This window comes from Pholcus phalangioides, unplaced genomic scaffold (genome assembly GCF_987345545.1).
Source record: "Pholcus phalangioides strain wild (caught in Gottingen) unplaced genomic scaffold, Ppha-v1.0 ptg000024l_1, whole genome shotgun sequence".
Taxonomy (NCBI): domain Eukaryota; kingdom Metazoa; phylum Arthropoda; class Arachnida; order Araneae; family Pholcidae; genus Pholcus; species Pholcus phalangioides.
The window spans coordinates 29069601-29089101 of record NW_028301616.1 but is presented as its reverse complement, the minus strand read 5'-3'; the positions used below and the strand labels follow the sequence as shown (position 1 = coordinate 29089101).

At 35.5% G+C, this 19501-nt stretch overlaps 1 protein-coding gene across 1 annotated transcript in view; it reads left to right on the top strand.

The window, feature by feature from the left end:
• The first annotated feature begins 632 nt into the window (after positions 1-632).
• Positions 633-19501, top strand: part of Mctp (multiple C2 domain and transmembrane region protein) — a 108938-nt gene continuing 90069 nt past the window's right edge. The window contains exon 1 of the mRNA XM_089251265.1: positions 633-748. Within this exon, the coding sequence (XP_089107391.1) occupies positions 733-748 (16 nt within the window). The 5' untranslated portion in view covers positions 633-732. The remainder of the gene's footprint in view (positions 749-19501) is intronic.

Sequence of the window (19501 nt, the reverse complement as noted above, 5' to 3'; positions counted from 1 at the left end):
TCTTCTCAAGTCCGGCCCTGGACAAGATGATCAATACTAAACCGATGTTTGTTTGTTGACATGTAGAGGGGAAATGTCGAAGTTTACTTCTCAAATGATTCCTTAATTGTGCAATGATACCTCCCTAAGAGGGTGTGTGCGTAAATTATCGGTTAGTGCATCAAAACAGCAATAAACATCACCAGCAAATGATTTCTTTTCACACACATACTTAAACGGTACTAACCCCGAAAAACCGATTCCATCTTTTTCCCTACGGGGGGGAAAAAAAAAATGTCGAATCGACATCATTATCAATGAGATCGATTAGAATATAGTACGTACTATGTAATAAAAATGTTATCGAAGTGTGTAACGGTCATTTTTCTTCTTAATTTTTTAAATAATTGGTGGGGAGCCTCGTGCAACTTTCTGTAACCAATCCGATGGCGCCTTCCCGCAGTGACGTCATATTTCTTGCACTCGGAGCATGCGCCGTAATGACGTTCTTGAATCGATAGGCACACGGCGATCCAAAAAGAAGAAATCCTCCTCCCCCCCTAACCGATATAGTGTTTGTTAGCAGACGATATCCCGGACCGGACGACGGCACTACGTTTTTCGGGGTTTCTACGCCTAAGAAGGCTCTTCTGCCATCTCCTGTCTTCTGTGCCCGGTGTGTGTGTGTGTTTGTGTGCGTGCTCGTGTTTATATTGATAAATATTATATTTAGAGAACACTATTCATTCGCTCATGGATGCCGATGGAGGTGAGTCCACCGGAAAAATTTTCCTTTACATTCATTTTCATTTTATACAAATGGAAGCGGTCAAATACATATTTTTTACGTGCGTAGTATGATTTTATTTTTTTTTCAGTCGGTCACGCGATCTCTCTTTCTTCCAGGTTTTGTTCAGGAAATGAACAAAAGTGTGTTAGTGTTCTCTTTTTTTTTTATTCTCTCCCGTTAAATAGTGTTTTCTTTCACTGCAGCAGTAATTCGGGCGCCACATCTAACACCCGCAATGGTGGGTAACCATGGCAACGGCATTGTACTATAAACAACTTTTATTTATTAATTCTGTTTTCATCATGAATTCTGTAGTAACATTATCTCCGAAACATTTTCACATTCGTACTCTAAAAATGTTTACAACAATGACCTCTAGCGATGTGAGTCTTTTATGACTCCTCCCGACTCGGAAATTGTTATAGTGTTTTGAGGAATGTGGAATATATCGGAATGGAATTCGATGGGGGAATTTATTTTTTCATGTCTTTATAGGAATTTCTCCCCTTTATTTATCAGTTTTTTAACATAGTAAGAGATAGAGATGATGGTGATAATAACTTTCTTATTAAAAGAAGAATCTTTCTATCTTTTCTGTACAAGTTGAAGGAATTTTACTTTTCATTGTAATTGAATTTTCTCTAGGTATTTTCAATTTACGAACTGTTAATTTTTATTGAAAAACAGTTATTGAAATATTTTCTACTTCAGATGAAGTTACAAATTATTAATCGAACTCTCTCTAAAATTATTTTGGAACTAACGCACAAAAGAATTTAAAATCAAAAATAAATTTTAATTAAAAATTTTTTCTGAAAGATTGATATTCTAAATTGATATTAATAATAATAAATAAATTGAAAACGAAACCGAATTTCAACATTTCCTAAGTTGTTTTTTGAATTGCATAAAATTTGAAACGATCAAAAATATTAATTTACAATTTTTTTTAAAATTTCATTCAACAATTAAAACTTTTTTTTCGGGTAGAAGGAATTGAACAAATTGTACGTTTCTTTATGATTGAATTTTCTCTAGGTATTTCCAATTTACGAGTCAGAACTTTCAATTTCCATTGAAAGTTATTGAAATATTTTTATATTTTTCGTATACTAGTGTGTGTGTGTATGATTAAAAATTATTTTTGAAATATATGAGAAAAGAAAAGTTTAAAATTTTAAATCAATGAAACTGAGTTAGATGTAATTTTTTTGAAAAATTGATTTTCTTTAATTGATTTGATTAATTTTCTTGATTAATGATGAATAAATTGAAGACTAGAATATTTTTAAATCATATAAAATTCCTTCGGATAAACGCTCAAAAGTATTTAATTTGTAATTATTTGTCTCTATTTTCATTCAATAATTGAAAATTCCTTTTTTTCGTTAGAAGGAATTAAACGGATTTTATGTTTCTTTATAATTGCATTTTTTCTAGGTAGTTTCAGTTTACGAATTTTTAATTTTTATCGAAAATTATTGAACCTGCTACCTATAATACTCGGCTCTGCCCGGGCTCTCTCCATATGCTGGGAGCATAAGAGAAATGAAAAACAATTCCAAAGAGAATAAACATGTTTGAGATGCATTGTTAGGAAATCACGGTAATCAAACATTCCGAAAGTCATTGTAGAGCCCATTGTTGAACGATAGTTTTTCACCCAAGTGTTCGGGCATTTGCCCTGTTCTGATAAACTTTTAAAGTAGCCTATCGTTTAGTTCTGTTTCGTATAAATGCAAAATTTGGTGACGATCGGTGTAGATTTGTTAGAGAACATGCACAAACACAGACAGGAAGTAATTTTATATAGTTAAATAAATTGTTTAACAATTAACTAATTAACTAGCTCAATTAATTGAGATAAGTAATTGATTAATTGACCAATTAATTGCTTCAATAGTTCGGTAATTTTTGATGAAAATTCAAAATTTATTTTATACTTTGTGTTGTTTATATTGGGTTGCTGTATTTTGGTTATATATACATTTTTTTTTCCTTCCTCATGTCATCTTTTTTCAACCACCTCGTTGGACGATTCGCCTGTTGTGCTTGTATATGCTCAAAAGTAAAATCTCGAACCAAACAACAGAAGAATAGTTTTAAATCGATATAAATCAAGTTTCAGATTTCATTCAATTATTTTAAAAACCGAAGGAAACGAAACCAAATTTCAACAACATTGTTTGAGTATTTTTAAATTAGATAAAATTCAAAACACTAAAAAATGTTAATTTGTATATAACTGTATTTTAAAATTTCTAATTAAAAATTTTTTTTCGTTAAGAATCTTCAGTAAATTGAAAATTAAGTCAAATTTAATTAAATTCCTTGCGTATTTTTAAAGTATAAGAAATTTAAAGCCCTCAAACAATGTTAATTTATAATTGCTGTTATTTTAATTAGAAAATATTCTCGTCACAAAAAAAAGTGCATTTAATGACGAGTTCTTATTTGAAAAATAACGCTATTGTACGCGTGCGTTTCTTTAAAAACTCTATTGTTGAAAAGTGTTTTTTTTTTTGGGGAAAAACAAAAACGCAAAAGTGTTAGTCTTTTTTTCTCGTTCTTTCTCTTCTGTTAAAGTGTTTTTTTTTTCACTGCAACAAATATTCGGATGCCACAACTATCTAACAACCGCAATTCTGTGTCGATTCTGTTGACGGCACAACCATCTTTACAGCATCACGGGCTGGCTCCCTTGAGCCAACTAATTTACAGAAGCCCCCATAAATGTCTGATACAATTGATGTTAATTGCTGTGCCAGGTCATAAGAGCCCATTGTACCAAGAAGCTTCTGGTCAGCCTGCATATGAGTTAAGAATTGCGAATAATCGCTTAATAAAAAAGAACGCTATTGTAGATGGTCGAGAAAAATGCCTCTGTTGAAGTATTTTCTTAAAATAACGTAATTATTGATGGCTTTTCTTCCCTTGGGGGAAAGAAAGGCTGACGTGTTGACAAAATATTTGTGTGAAGAAATGTAGACCGCATTTAAAAATATGTGAATCAAAATAATTTGATCGAATTTTTCGGCAGGGCAAAGTACAAGTCTATCCAACGAAACTGACGATGAGTCAGTTCCAAATTCAGTTCGTCAGAAGTTTTAGAATACGAGACCAAAATTTATTGTTTCTACTGTGTGTGAATAATTTTTTTCATACACAGGGATCATCAGCCCTCCTCCTTCTCCAAGAAACCATTTTGGAGCAAAACCATTTCTTAGATAAGTTCTCAAGTTCTCAGTTTCTAAAAAAAAAAAAAAAAAAAAAAAAACACACACAACAACAGTATGGAGATCTAAAGTAGCTTCGAAATCAATGAACCGCCTGAAATAACTGATTTCTAAAAAAAACAGCAAAATCCAAGTAAAGAAATTCCAGTTGAGTCGGGGCAAGCAACTCAAATTTTTTCTATAGATATTAATACATCTGTTACTACATCCTACTCCAATAATGTAATGCTTAATTTTATTTTTTCGGAGAGAATAAATGCTCCCTTCGGGGAAACCCGTATGATGAATCATATTCGGCAGGTCGGAGAAAGTAACTCATACTTTTTCTATAGGGTCAATGAATATTGTATAGTTACCAATACTAGAGCTTGACAAATCGAAAAAAATATATAGATTCCAGCTCAATTTCATGGGAGCCAAGCATCGTATTTTGCTAAAAAAAACCGTTTTTTTAAAAAATGTTTTCTTTTCCCCATGTTAAAAGATGTAGCGCAATGAAATCACAAAACTATATATATATGTGTCACCTTTATACTACAATTCAGCAACTACATTTAGAAAATTTGAGGAGCCAATACCGATTTCCTAGTCAACATGGCGTCCTAGCGTCTGGGGTTTGTCCAGCTCTAACTAATACGACGTTTGTTATACATGGTTGGCACATTTGCAGATATCCGGTTAAAATTCCAGTAATCAGTCGATTAATCGATTAAAAAAAATTGATTAAACATTTAGATTCAGGGCTCCCATTTGTCCTATTTTCGTACTTTTTGGTAAAATGTCCTACTTTCTAGTTTTTTTTCCCTACTTTTTCTACTTTTATTTAAGTAGTCCTATCAATAAGATTTGTGTAACTGAACCATCGATATATTGCCAAATAATACAAATGGGCGTGTATATGAGCTATTTGGTTTATTAGTTTTTCTTTTGCTTAGTTAAAGGGTTCAAAAACTTATTTTGTATCAATGTTTTGGTTAGTCATCAAAAACTTCTGTCTGGATGGAAAAAAAATAATTTTCCATTTACTACTGCATGGTCTTGGACAGTAACTAACATTCATCATTAAAAATTATGGTGCACATTTTGTGTATAGGTGAAACAGCAGTTTGCATAATAAAGCAGTTGGATATATAGGCCTTTTCTAGGTTTGGTGATTCTGATGCTACCCAATAGCATTCAATTGTCATCTGTATTTTTAGGACATGCGGAGACATAAAAAATGTTTACAATGCTCAGAAAACAACTAGGAACGAAAGTTCTTCATTTGTCAAAAACGGTGACGATAGCGTCGAACGGTAAAATGTATACAAATCCCTTTAAGAAAAGGATGCACAACGCAGTAAAACCATCCTGCTCACTTTGACTTTACATTGGACCTTATAATTTACACATTTTGCACTGTGAAAGTGGTCTTGAAAGAATGTCATTCTTGAAAAACTTGCACGCCTTCATAATTTTACTGTGTGCATTATCGAAGAGAGTTGACAGATTGGACTGTGGAAGATACCAAAAAAGAATATAATTTATATTGTGAGAGAGACAGAAAAGAATTATCTGTGGTTGTTTGTACACTGTTTTGGTCAAAATAAGTTTTGTTACTAAATCATTTATGTTCCTTTACTTTCGCTCGAGTCAATCTTATAGGGTACTGATATAGTACTATGGAAAAAAAATAATAATTATCAAAATTTTCAAAAATAAAGAAAAATTTATTTTAAGGTATTTTTTAATTATGCTATCATTATGTTGTCTAAGGGGGGGTCACCCTTCACCACCCTACTTTTTCTAATCACTGATTAGTGATAAATGAAATCAGCATTCCACTATCTGAAACTGTGATCGTAATTCTAATTTTGAACACTATTTCTAATCGTGCGAACAGTTGGTATATCTATACAAAAATCAGATCTTGTGTGACCAGAATTCTTACTGACCAGTTCCAACTTTAAATCAATAAGGAAATAATATTTAAAAATTTTCTGAATTTCATCAGAAAATTTTTTATCAATAGTGGTGGAGGGGTTGGAATAAATTTTCCAGCTTTTTTAAAAAAAGAGAATCATTAATACATTATTATTTAAGAGTAGTTTCATTTTTTCGATATTTTTTCGATATTTTTTCTTACGTGGTTTTAATAATTATTTTAAAATTTATCTATGGGTAATTTTCGAATAAACTCGATTGGAAAATTTATGCACTCAGGATATGGTCAGATTTTAAATGCGTAATTACATAAATTATCGGATACTGCGTCTTCCCGTATTTTTTTAATATACAACTTTCCTCATTCAGTAAGTAAGTTTCCTAATTTCAGTTAGCGAAATATGACTCTTCTAAATCAAAAATCGCGAAAGACAACCCTACACATTTCTCTGTAGATTATTTGTTTTTCTAATGCCAGATGCAATCTCATCGGCACATCAATGTCGAAGCGTGGCTATAACTCTATTTAGGTCATTTGACGCTCGTCAAGGTCCAACTAACGATCTTCTCACCGTTTAGTTAGTCTTAAGAGAGGTCAAGGCCTCTTTGATTTAGGTTTCCCTCTCGTGTATCTTGACCATTACTTATATAGAACATTAAACAAAAAAGAGAGTCATGTTTACGTGTGGTCGGTAATTTACTTTCCCTTGCGCGCAAATCTTAATGAGACGGTCATGAAATTTCATGTTTATCCGATTCGAATGTTATGAAGGATATAATGAATTTCGCATTCTTCATGACCCTGAAGTTTTTCCACTGGATGAACATCATGAAATTTTTTTTTTTTTTTTTAAATCATATTGTTTTCGTTATGTTGGAACCTTGAGACACGTTATTTTGGAGTCCCTTTTTTTTCAAAGTGGAAGATTATAAAAGGAAAACTTTTATGAGATTAATAAGCTCATTTATAAAAAGTTCTCCTTGAAGCGTATGAATAACCTACAAGGACTATTAGTTGGTTATTTTTTTTGTTTGTGACTGTTAGGCATGCGAAAGTGTTGTGTTTCTTCGGAGCTCCTGGATGTACAATAATTGGGATATGGAAGATTGTTACGATTGTTACTGCACGGATTCGGGGAGAAAGGGGAGGGGGTATGATGGGGGCAGATCTTTCCTCTCAGAGTAAAATTAATATGGGGAAAATAATGGTTTTGCCCCGTACTTACGAATACTGTCGGTCCGTGAAACATTTCGCTGAATTCTTAAAGACATCAAATAATTTGGGAGCTGCATCACGGGATGAGAAGGGCGCTTTTGAAATTCCAATTTATGCGGAAAAATATTCTGCAGCCGCGTGTCAGTAATGAAAACCAAACAGAGATATCGAATGGAAGTGAATGCACCCAGGGCCGTCTTAAGAGCATCATGGGCCCACGGACCAAGTGATTTTTCTGAGGCCCTACCTGACAAATTCTAGACAATTTCAACCAGATTTCATTTTTGTGAGGCCTTTCTGCTCTTGAGGCCCCCGGGGCGTGCCCGGGTTGGTTCATGTGTTAAGATGGCACTGAATGCACCCGTTCATATCCCAGAAACAATTTCTTAGCCATGCATAATATTTTTGTAACAAAAAAATACTGAATGTCCAAAGTACTAAATAATTGTAATTCGGTATACCACCAAGTAATTTCTGGTAATTGCGGTGGATATAAAAACGTAGCAATCGGTATATTATGATGCATGAAATTTACTCCGGTGTGCAGCATAAAAATAAATACTTTTTGGTGTCATAATAATGTATCTATTTTTATGCTGCACACCGGTTTAAAACCAAAATTGTTTTATTTGATAGATGGCAGCATAGGTCCTAGCTGAACGTGGTTTTATTGCAGGTATAATAGCAGAGCATAAATTTTCGAACGATAAATATAATAGTTAAAATTCTACTGCGACTTAAACACATTTCAACCGGTAAAAAGTTATACCGGTGTGTAGCATTGAAACAAAAAAAATGTCTGATATCATACCATATGTTGTCCACTTTGACGCTGCCCGCCGATTTAAACCAAAACTCTTTTTAATCTCAGAATTATAATAGATAGTTCTGTTTTTGCTCGATAGGTGACAGCAGGTTTCTCTGTGCATGTTATTTTTCCTATTTGATGCCATTATTTTTCGCACGTATGATAGGGGAAAATGAATATGAAATATCAAAAAGTTAGAAAATTTTCCTCCACTGTGTGTGTGGTTTGCATATTATTTTTCAAATTAATGCCGGTCTGCGAAATCGTTCACCTAATTCAGGGGGGGTTCTTGACCTATGGGTCACGACCTGTAATTGATTCGCAGGGTCTTCTTAGATGAGTCGTACACTTACAGTCCTGTTATGAATGCACTTATTGTATTTACTGGTTCCACTAATTTCGAAGAACAAATAGTTTCATGGGGCGCAAAGCCGACCTTATTGTTGATTTTTAGTCGCGACTGAAAAAAAGCAGGTTAAGAACCCCTGATATAATTTCACCGGTCCGCAAAGCATTAAAACGCTGAAGAACACTGAGATGAAACATTCAAGAGGGGATATTAGGATTTCGGTTCCAACGATATCCAATTAAACAGGTTCGATTGTATTCAGTGATGGTCGAGTGTTTGTCTGTTCATACACATATAAATCTGAATATCCTTTCGATTATCATCATATTGTTATTAAATCTTCATATATTCGAATCTTCATGTATTCAAATCAATTATGATTTGAATTTTGGTTTGGAAACATGGAAAATATTCTTGTTTTTCGAGAAACGGCTCAACGAATAACTAATTCGGCGAAAGTAAAAAGAGTTAAATCAATTACTAACTCATCTTGTATTCAATTTAAACGGAGGCTTCGAGCTATCCTAATTAGGAACTGCAATGAAATTTAGTATGCAAATTTAGTATGTAAATGCGCAGATTCAGAAATTGTTATGCTTAAAAATCGATAAACGAGCTAATTACATGGAATCTGCTTCAACCATTGGGACTCAAACCCAAGAACAGCGAGAGAAAAACTCTCAGACGAAAAAAAAATTATATATATGTACACACACACATATATATAGATTTTTATGAATGCGAGTAGATACAGGGTGCTCACTGTTATCGTTATAGAGCTAGTAGCCAATTACTGAACCGTTGTTCTTAGAAGTACAATTTCAAATCTCTACAAATGTGACCGTTGTCACACGTCATCTTAGAACCAACAGTTGCAAAATTTAATTTCTTCAATGGTTCTGGGGTACCATAAATTATACTTTGTAAAAAAAAACTACATGAACTGGACATGTATGAAAAAACTTTATCTGAAACAACACCATTCCGGTTAAGCTTTAAGAAGTGGCCATTGCTAAGTAAATAATAAATTTATTACAATAAGTAAAATTAGAAAAAAAAAAGATAAATTTTCTTTAGTTTTCAATGAATAGCTTAACATAAGAATGTACAAGGTACCCTATCAATTCATAAATAGTTTGAAAATTCATAAAAATTGAAGGAATTAATGTATTTGAATTCGGTTTACGAAAAAATTATTCTTACGAAGGGGGATTTTCTTTCTTTAAAGAAAAAAAAATTCAAATTTTTTTCGATAGAGGTCGCTGCACAAAATTCCGACAAGAGTGATTGGATCCGAAACACTCTTCAACCTCTTTTGTGTCCGAAATATTTGTAAGGCATTAGCCACTGATTCATGGCTGAGGTAAAACAAGTTTGCCAATAGTGCTTTATCTACCAATGCCAACATCACAGTGAAAACCTTATACAAATACAAATACAACGCCACAACAGGCAAATTGCCCAACGAGGTGGCTGACTTAAGAACATCATGGATCCCCGAGCCATTTTTTGGAGGCCCTACCTACTACTGCTACACCACACATGCACCCCCCCCGCGGAACCCCCAACGAATCGGTACATGCGGGAATGTGCGTGGACGTGTAGTGCAACCTGACGTAAAGTTTGTTTCTGTGTAATGCTTGTTATGTGTAGTACTGTCATCTGCCCCCAGTTTTTCTAACTATGAGTGAAGTGTTATGGTTGAATGATTTACCGTTGTAGGACTGTTGCTCTCTGTGGCGAGACTTTTTAATGGGGAGATCGGCTCGCATTTGCGCCTTGAAGTTGGGAACCACAGAAAACCAACTTCAGCCGACCACCACTGTGGGGTTCGAACCCGGATCCTCGCATCACGAGTCCGGCACTATAACTTATGTAAGCACTAGTAACAGGAAAATTGAAAAAACTGGGCTGTTAATCGTACACCTTGCATTTTATAGATCTCCCCATTGCCCCCACATCCTGGAGCGGGGCCGCTAGGCTAGGATCTTTTGCGGGCCCCCGGTTAGACTTTTCAAGGGGCCCCTTCTGTGGTTAATTTATAGCTTGAAAAAGCAAAAAATGATGAGAACTGTCCCGGGCCCCAGGGCTAGAGCCCTGTCAGCCCCCTTTGTGGGGGGGGCCATGGATCTCCCCTTTAAAGTTTCGTCACAGAGAGCAACAAGCCTACAATCGTACAATTATTCAATTATTACACTTTACTCATAGTTAGAAAAATGTATGGCAAATAAATGGCAGCACTACACATAACAAGCATTACACAGAAATAAACTTCACGTTATAGGTTCACAACACGTACACGCGCATTCCGGTATGTACAATTCGTTAGAAATTACGTAGAGGAATGTGTACGAGTTAACTAGTTAGAAAGGGTGTATGTGACGTGATATGCCAGTATTGTGTTGAGTGTGTATGTCTGCTCTGTGCGGAGAGACTTTTTCAAATGGGAGATCAGCTCGCGCACTCTTGAAGTTGAAATAGCACAGAAAACCAACTTCAGTCGACCACCTCAGTGCGGATTTGGATCTGGTTCTTTGCGACCGCATTATTTTTTGATTCGAATACGAATCATTCCCCCTCCCCCCCGTTTTAATCATGGCCACCCCGTAAATCACGAAAACAAAGAACCATCAGTTAGTGGCGAAATTCACATATAAATACAAAATAGGTTAGACTTTTCACGGACAAAATGACCACAACGGACAAAATGTCCGAAAAAAAGATGCACATAAAAAATATGGATGTCGAATGTATTTCTCTAAACTATATCAAAATACAGCAATCCAATAAGTGCAATAAAAAACCAATAATTACGATAACACATAAATATACTGTCCATAAAAAATTGTGGTTGTCTCATCGAAGCTTCGTGATTTATCCCAATATGTTTATTTTATTTCTTCTTAAACGTGTTAGAATTCACAACCCCCCCGGAGGTAAGCTGTTGCATTTATCCACAACCCTATTAAAGGGAAAAACTGCCTGCGACACCGCAACCTAAAATTGTCCCTTACCAATCGATACTAGTGTTCCCTTGTAGAAGCAGTTGACCGACGATGTATTAATGGATGGGTCCATTTTATCCAAGGGCGTAGCGAGGAGGGGGGACTTGGGGGGTCTGGTCCCCCCCCCCCCCCCGAAATGTGAGAAAATGACTCAAAAAAGGGGAAAAAGATGGCCAAATCCATTGTTCTGTCACTTTGGTCCCCCCCCCCCCCGAAATGAAAGTGGTCCCCCCCCGAACGAAATTTCTGGCTACGCCCCTGATTTTATCTATCCAGTTGAAAATTTTAAACACTTCAATCATATCCTCCCGCCATCTGCGCTCTTCCAATGCAAGCATTTTCGGAAAATCAGGTCTCTCCCTTTATAGCTTAAGCCCCGTGTACCACCAAGAGCACGCGTGTCTCTTCTCTCTCCCCCCTCGACCAAGTCTATGTCTCTCTGTAGGCATGGTTTCCAAAGACCTTTCTGAGAATGAAACCAAGCATTCTATTCGGTTTTTTGACCAACGCTGAACAATGTTCAGGAAACCTAAGCCGCTCATAAGTAAGAATACCTAGATCGGTGATCCTAGTGAATATCCAGAATATAATAACACCATTCAACTCGTAAGTGAAACGTGGGTTGTTCGAACCAAAATAAGAGACAATGTACTTGTAGACGCTAAAAGACATCATGCTCCATTCATTTGCCTACGCTGTAGTCCTGATTAAGTTGGTCTGGAGCAACTCCCTATTGCTTTGATTCCCTACAACTATAGTTCCTAATTTGATTACTATAATTCTTAGAATTTCTTTAAAAAGCGCAAACTTTTAAAACTCTACAATATCTTTTCTCAAGTAATAAAGGACTTTAAATGAATCATTTGTTGCAACATCGATGGTAAGTCCTTTGAGAAAGATGAGAGAATTCCGCCTTTTTCTTTCGTTCTCACGGTTCCCGTTGTGTTATCGTCCGATATAAACAATAACCTAATTATCTCTAAGAAAAGCGACTAATTAAGGAAGTGTAATTATAATGAACGACGTCGAGGAGAGAAAAAAAAACGATTGTCGAATGAGAATTAGTCATTTGTTAAGTGATTTGTTTCAATGTTTCTTTTTTCATTTGTGGCATCACAAGTTTCGAATTTCTCCTTTTTGCGCATTAATTATGTATGTATATTTATTTATTTATTAAATAATTATCAGAATAACTATGATGATAACTGCATCAACTAGTATTTCGTGGAACCTCTACCGCCCATGGTACAGAGAGATACTTTCCCATTTTCCGTAGTATCAAAAGCATGGAATTTTTCATTGATATTGCAATTAGAATATCCATGCAGTGGCGTATTTGTAAGGGGACTTAGCGGGCTATAGCTCAGGGCAGCGAATTTTAGGAATGAGTGACCAAGAAAATTAATAGCATGGCAGAAAAGGGGGTGGTGCAAATTGAACATCCACCATACTCGCCAGATCTCAATCCTCCAGACTTCTTCCTATTCCCACGACTCAAACTCGCTTTAAAAGGAAAGAGATTTGACGATATTCCTGACATCCAACGAAACGTGACGACGCTTTTGAACTCCATCCCAAAAGAAGACTTCTTGCAAAGTTTCCAGGACATGTATAGGAGATCTCAGCGGTGCATAGTAATGGGAGGTGACTATTTCGAAGGACAGTAAGGTAACTTTCGTTAACATTTCCTCTACGTTAATGTTACAGGGCGGCAAAGTTTGTCAACCCTAAATAAATCTGCCTCTGCCGAGATAGTAAGGGACTAGGTCAATGAGAGACCTAGAGAGTTTGTGAGCACATGAGTGAGTAAAAGCGTTTCACCGGCAGGAATATTCACTGACAACAATTCACTGCCATGCAATTCACCGACAACAATTCACTGCCATGCAATTCACTGACAACAATTCACTGCCATGCAATTCACCGACAACAATTCACTGCCATGCAATTCACCGACCAACAATTCACCGAATGGAAAAATTCATCGCTGGGAAAATTCACCGAAAACAGTTCGACATGAGTGAATGACCGAGTGAACGAATGATCGAGTGAGTGAATGAATGAGCAAAATCGGCCTGTCATTAGAGTTAGCTTGCTCTCGCTCACTCACTCAGCAGGTCACTCAGTCAATCACTAGATAGCTCATTCTATCACTCACTCACTAGGTCCCTCCCTCTGTCACTCATTCTCCAGGTTGCACATTATGTCACTCATTCTCCAGGTTGTTCATTATGTCACTCCTCACCAGGTCACTCAGTCAATCACTAGATAGCTCATTCTATCACTCACTCACTTTCCACCAATTTTTGAATTGAATTTTCCGCCAATGAATTGTTGGTCGGCGAATTTTCGTAGCGATGAATTGCATGGTGGGAAATTGTTGGCGGTGAATTTTCCGTAAAGCGATAGACCAGGAAAGCGGGCAGTCAGTAAAAAGGCTGAAAGTTATGTTTTTTTATTTCTAAAATCTTCATTCCATAACAAAAACCGAGTTTCCTTTGCTTAAGCTAATCTCTTGAAAGAATCCAATTTGGTTTGAAGGCTCACAGTCGCATCGTAATATGTTTAGATTAATTGACCTACTTATGTATGTGTAAATAATCATCCACAACCTGTATCTATCGCCACTATCATTTCATACCCGAAAGAAAATGACGCACATTACCTTAACTCATGATCTGAAATATAATCAGTTGAATGCTTAAAAAACGAAGAATTTCTTTCCAGTAATCATATCCCAATGGGTTTAAAATACCGATGGAAATGGGATGTACGATCGCCATCGACTACACGATAGGTGGTGCCCGGACATCATGAGGTACACCGAGAATTACACGGAGGATAATGATAGAGGAGGAGGAGAGACATCAACTGGGCAGGTCCAGTCAGGATAGACCACGAAATGCGGCTTAAGTAAGGAGAGCCAAATCTGATGTACTTAAATTCGCATTTACATTGTTTCCTTTATTGAATTGACATACCATATTCGGATATTTATGTTGAACAACACAACTGGTGTTTCACGGAGAGTATCCGAGAGGAATAAAAAAAATTCTATGGTTGATTGTAAAATAGGAGGAAAAATATGAAAACAATATCAGCTGGAAGATGAGAATCGAGCTTTCACTTTGTCGTAATGATTTGTCGACAATGATGGGGAGAATGTATAAAAAAATTAATTTATATAGGCTATCCCTAAATGTTTGCACAGCAGATATCTCTGCGACTATTGACTTTATTAACATACTTTCAATTGTAAAAAGTTTTTGAATGACTCAAAAAATGTCTTAAATTTCCAAACGAGCGTCATATACATAAAACTGAAAATTTGACTTTTTATGTAGACCCTGTATGCTAAAACTTCCAGTTGGTAAAATATAAATGCAGCTTTAAGAAGTCATTTACAAAAAGTTGCGTATTTTTAAATGCAACATTAACGGAGATATTTGACTCTGAAGTTTTTGGAATTTATCGCCGATGATTGATGGTGTGGTTCACCAATTGCGAAACGTAAATTAAATTCAAAGTTGTGAAATTCCTTTTTTGTGATTGTCAAAAAATCTAATTTATAGTGAATAAATAAATAAAATAATTTTTTCCTGTTTGTGTAAGTCCCTAAAAATGACATCTTTAGAGCCAATGAGATCTTGCCAAAGCAGTAATACGAAGTGATTTTATACATTCAACATCTCGATAGATATTGCATTTAAAAATACGAAATTTTCTGTAAATGACTTTTCAGAGCGGGAACTATATTTTAATGATTGAGGTAAATCGGGGGGGGTGATTGGGGTAAATCGAGAAGCTATCCATACTTAGAATAAGACAACCATAAGTACTCTTTATGGGTATTGTATAATATTTATCATGTGTATATATTGTTTATAATTTTTGTTAATTGCATTTTTAATTGGGTTGCTGTTTTTTTGAAATATATGACATCCATATTTTTATGGGCGTCTTTTTCTCAGCCGCCTCGTTGGGCGTTTTGCTTGTTGTGGCGTTGTATTTGTATTTGAAAGTTTTAGCGCTCGTGGACTGCACAAAAAGTTAATTTCGTATTAAGAATGGAAGTAAAATGGTTGGAAGCAAAATATACGGGTGAGTAGCAAACAAGGGGTATGGCATTTTACTAACGAACCGTTGATCTTGGAGGTATACTTCTAATTAGGAAAAAGTTTCCAAATAACTGTTTCTCCTAATGCCAACAAAAAAAAAAAAAATTATGCGTTTCTATGTGCATCTTTTCCTTACTTTTCTCTGTTTTTTGGAATTCAAATATCTCAATGAATATTACACATATAAACGTAGAATTTTTTTTGTTGCCATTAGGAGAGACAGGACAACAACCTTTCAATTGGGTTTTGAGGCACACGGAGACTTTAAAAAAAGTGTTTTTTTTATTTAAATAACTATACAACCTCTTGCAGTATTAATGACATATCTGAGCTCTACACGTTATTTGGAAACTTTTTTTAATTGGAAGTATATCTCCAGGTTCAGCGGTTCGCCAGTAAAATGTCATACCGCCCTGTTTGCTATGCACCCTACTACTACTAAACCACACATGTACTTCGTCCATATTCCTCTGCGGAACTTCTAACGAATTGGTACATGTTGGAATGTGCGTGTCCGTGTTGTGAACCTAACTGGGAGCTTGTTTCTGTGTAATGCTTGTTATAGTGCTGTACCACATATTTTTTGAACTACGAGCGAAGTGTAATGTTTGAAGATTTTACCGTTTTAGGCGTGTTACTCTCTGCGGCGAGACTTATTAATGGAAAGAGATCGGCTTGCATTCGCGCCTCGAAGTTGGGAACCGCGGAAAACCAACTTCAGCCGACCACCACTGCAGCGACGGTGGGGTTCGAACCCGGGACCTCGCGATGCGAGTCCGTCACTATCACCACTCGACCACCACAGCGGCTGCGATGCGCCCTGTATGTTACTGCCAATGCCCGAAATTCCAAGTGGCCATTGATCTCTGGTCAAAGTCCGATAACAAAAGACTGGATTCGGGATCATCGTCCAGTTGGCGTATTTTTTCGTGGTTATTATGTCCACGTTAGTTATGGCAACCCATCATATCCAGTCAGTCACGATGCGGTAATCATTATTTTCCTTTAAAATTTGGCAGAAAAACTAATATATATATATATATATATATATATATATATGTTTATATAATTATTTTTATATATAGTTTTTTCTTTCAATTTCACTTTTTTCTCTCTCACCACAGGGAGCTAAAATTTAATACAGCTGCTGTATATAGACATGTATCATATGTTGGCGATACAAAAAAAAACTATATATTTGGCTTGCATCGTTACATCGTAGTTATTATATATAAATTAACTAATAACATAACTAATAATATAAATTAACTAAATAAATAGTTGAAGAGTAAAATAAACAATTTAACTACACTAGACAATTTGGACAATTTACTATATACACTAGACAATCTATAACACACTTGTGTCCACCAAACAAATGCTTCCCCATTACTACGGTCTGGAGGAGTTCATAAATTCAGTAGAGGTGGAGAAGGTAAATGTGTTTCTCTCTTTACACTTTAACGGGTTGTAAATCATTATTCTATGAGGCAACTAATTCAGTGTCCCCAAAGTGTGGGTCCACTGAAATAATGATCTCAGGGGGGTCGTGAGAGATTTTCCAAAAAATGAAAATGACCGTATAAGATATTTATTTTCCCAACGCGTAAGTAAAAATATATCAAACTAAAAAATGTCTCAATTCACAGCGCTGAGCAGCTACTTACAATACGTGTATCATATAATGTCGTTTTATCAGATTCCACAATAATGTACAATAATCAATCAAGTTAATACTTTCACTGGGTGATTCAGAAAGAATCTTCTGATTTCAAAAATATATATTTTTAAGAATTATAAACGCAGAATGTGATAAGTAAGGTTAGGATTTCTATGACTTTTGCATATTTTTTTATGCATTTTGCATATTTCGCTATTTTTACGTGATAAAGCGTGTTCATGATTTTCAGTAATCTTAAGGCATTTTTTCATTATTTTCAGTAACCTTAAGGCATTTTTTCAGGATTTTTAGTAATTCTGTGGCATTTTTCATGATCTTCAGAATTTGAGGCATATTTTCATATTTTGAAGCATTATTTTGCATATTTCAGTCTAACAATATAAAGAGGGATTCCCCCCCAAGCTCTCTCTTCTCTAGCTTCATTTCCCGCAATTGGCAATTTTTAGCAATAATTGGCAATTTTACTTACTTTTAACATTGTTGGCAATGATTGACAATTTTTTTCAGTAACATTAGCAACTATTGGCGATTTTATTTGTGTACCTTTGGCATCATTTTCGACAATGATTAGATATTTCCTGTAATTTCCTGCATTTTTCTAGACGAAAATGGTCAGCCTATTTTATAAAAGCATATTTTTATGTTTTTATGGCATATTTTTATGTTTTTATGGCATATTTTTATGTTTTTATGGCATATTTTTATGTTTTTATGGCATATTTTTATGTTTTTATGGCATATTTTTATGTTTTTATGGCATATTTTCAGTTTTGTTTATTGCATAAATGGATTTTTTATGGGGCATGTTCTATCGGTTTTTAGGTCACAAAGATCCTAACCCTAGTGATAAGTAATGTGCGAAAATAAAAGTAAAATAACTACGTTTAAGATTATGATCAATAAATTAATGAGGCTAATTTGTCGTTTATGACTCGCTTTTTTGGTGAACAAATGAAATGACGTCTAGTTAGTAGAAAGCTTTCTGCGTTCTTTCGTTTTCATGATGCAATGACCGTTCACAGTGTTCCTGTACCTCCACTGTCTAGCGTGTATTGAGTAAACAAATGTATTACAAGCTTAGTGAGAATGCAAATGAAATTCCGTCCACAAGATTCAAAACATTAGGGAAGTTTAAAAAATTTCATAGTAAAACAATTCTATCGACTAAATACTGAAAAATAATATGATTTCGTTTATGATTGATCATTTGAATAAAAATCCAGATGAACAGGCGTTTCGGAAAGTGCTTCCATGACAGCACATTCATTAGCTGATTATAAATGTAGGAAAATGTGTGTGCGCGCGTCCCTATGCCCCGTCCGGGACATATGGTCACCCTATGCAGACAGATCACCGATAAAATTCTTGTGATAAGAGGGCGCCGCTTCAAAAGTTTGGAAGCCACTGAACCAGTAAAACCATAGAATACAAATGAGTTTTACGCTTTAACTTGACTTGATCAATTATTTCACTCGAAATAACTAGCTGATCAATGAAATATGTATTTCACATACTTCAACGATAACATATCTATACTTAATAGTTTTTTTTTCAAAACAGATACAGACTTCTGGATCACCCTGTATTTTTATCCCGATTTCTCAGAAGAAAAAAAGAGCTGCAGATAATGCGTAGCTTTATATAACACACACACACACTGATGAAATTCCGATGTTTATTTATTCTTTTATTTTTTTCTTTTCAACATGCGAATTAACCGGAAAAAATTCGGTAATTCGTGTTGCCTTAACGAGGTTCGACTCTTATCTCCGACAAGGCAACGTCGGGAAAAGTGAGGAAAAACTCTCTCAGAGGACGGGAAAAGGGGTCACAGAACTCTTCCGAATATATTACGTGAAACAAAAGGAATCTCGTAAACGTTTCCGAACATTTGCAAAATGTTTAAGAAGGAGTTTGTTTATTGTGTTTTTACGGGACACACGGGAAAAAATAAAAGTGTTTTTTATTTTTTTTTTTTCTATGTTCCGCGGGCAAGAGGTGGCGCGATTTTCGGATGGTGTTCTTTACTTTAGTTTGTTGGTTTTTCTGCGACGGGCCAAGGTCACACTCACACACGGCGGACAGAGAGAGAGAGAGAAGAGATCAATCCCTAGAACGGTATCCGCAAAAACACGCACACACCGGCGCTAGCTGTCAGGGACGCAGTGGAAACGTGGCCCTTCGGATCTTCGGCATCCATCCATCCCCACTTTTTCCTACATCTTACGGTAGTTCGCACTACACCTTCAAGATGCCTCTTCTTCTTCTTCGGTGGTAGGTAGCAGTATAACATTTCCCACCACCACCACCAAGGCTACAAACGTCAAAAGTTTCTTTTTTTTTTTATTTGACGCACATGTTTCCTCTCGCTTTGTTTTTTTTTTTTTGCGCGACGT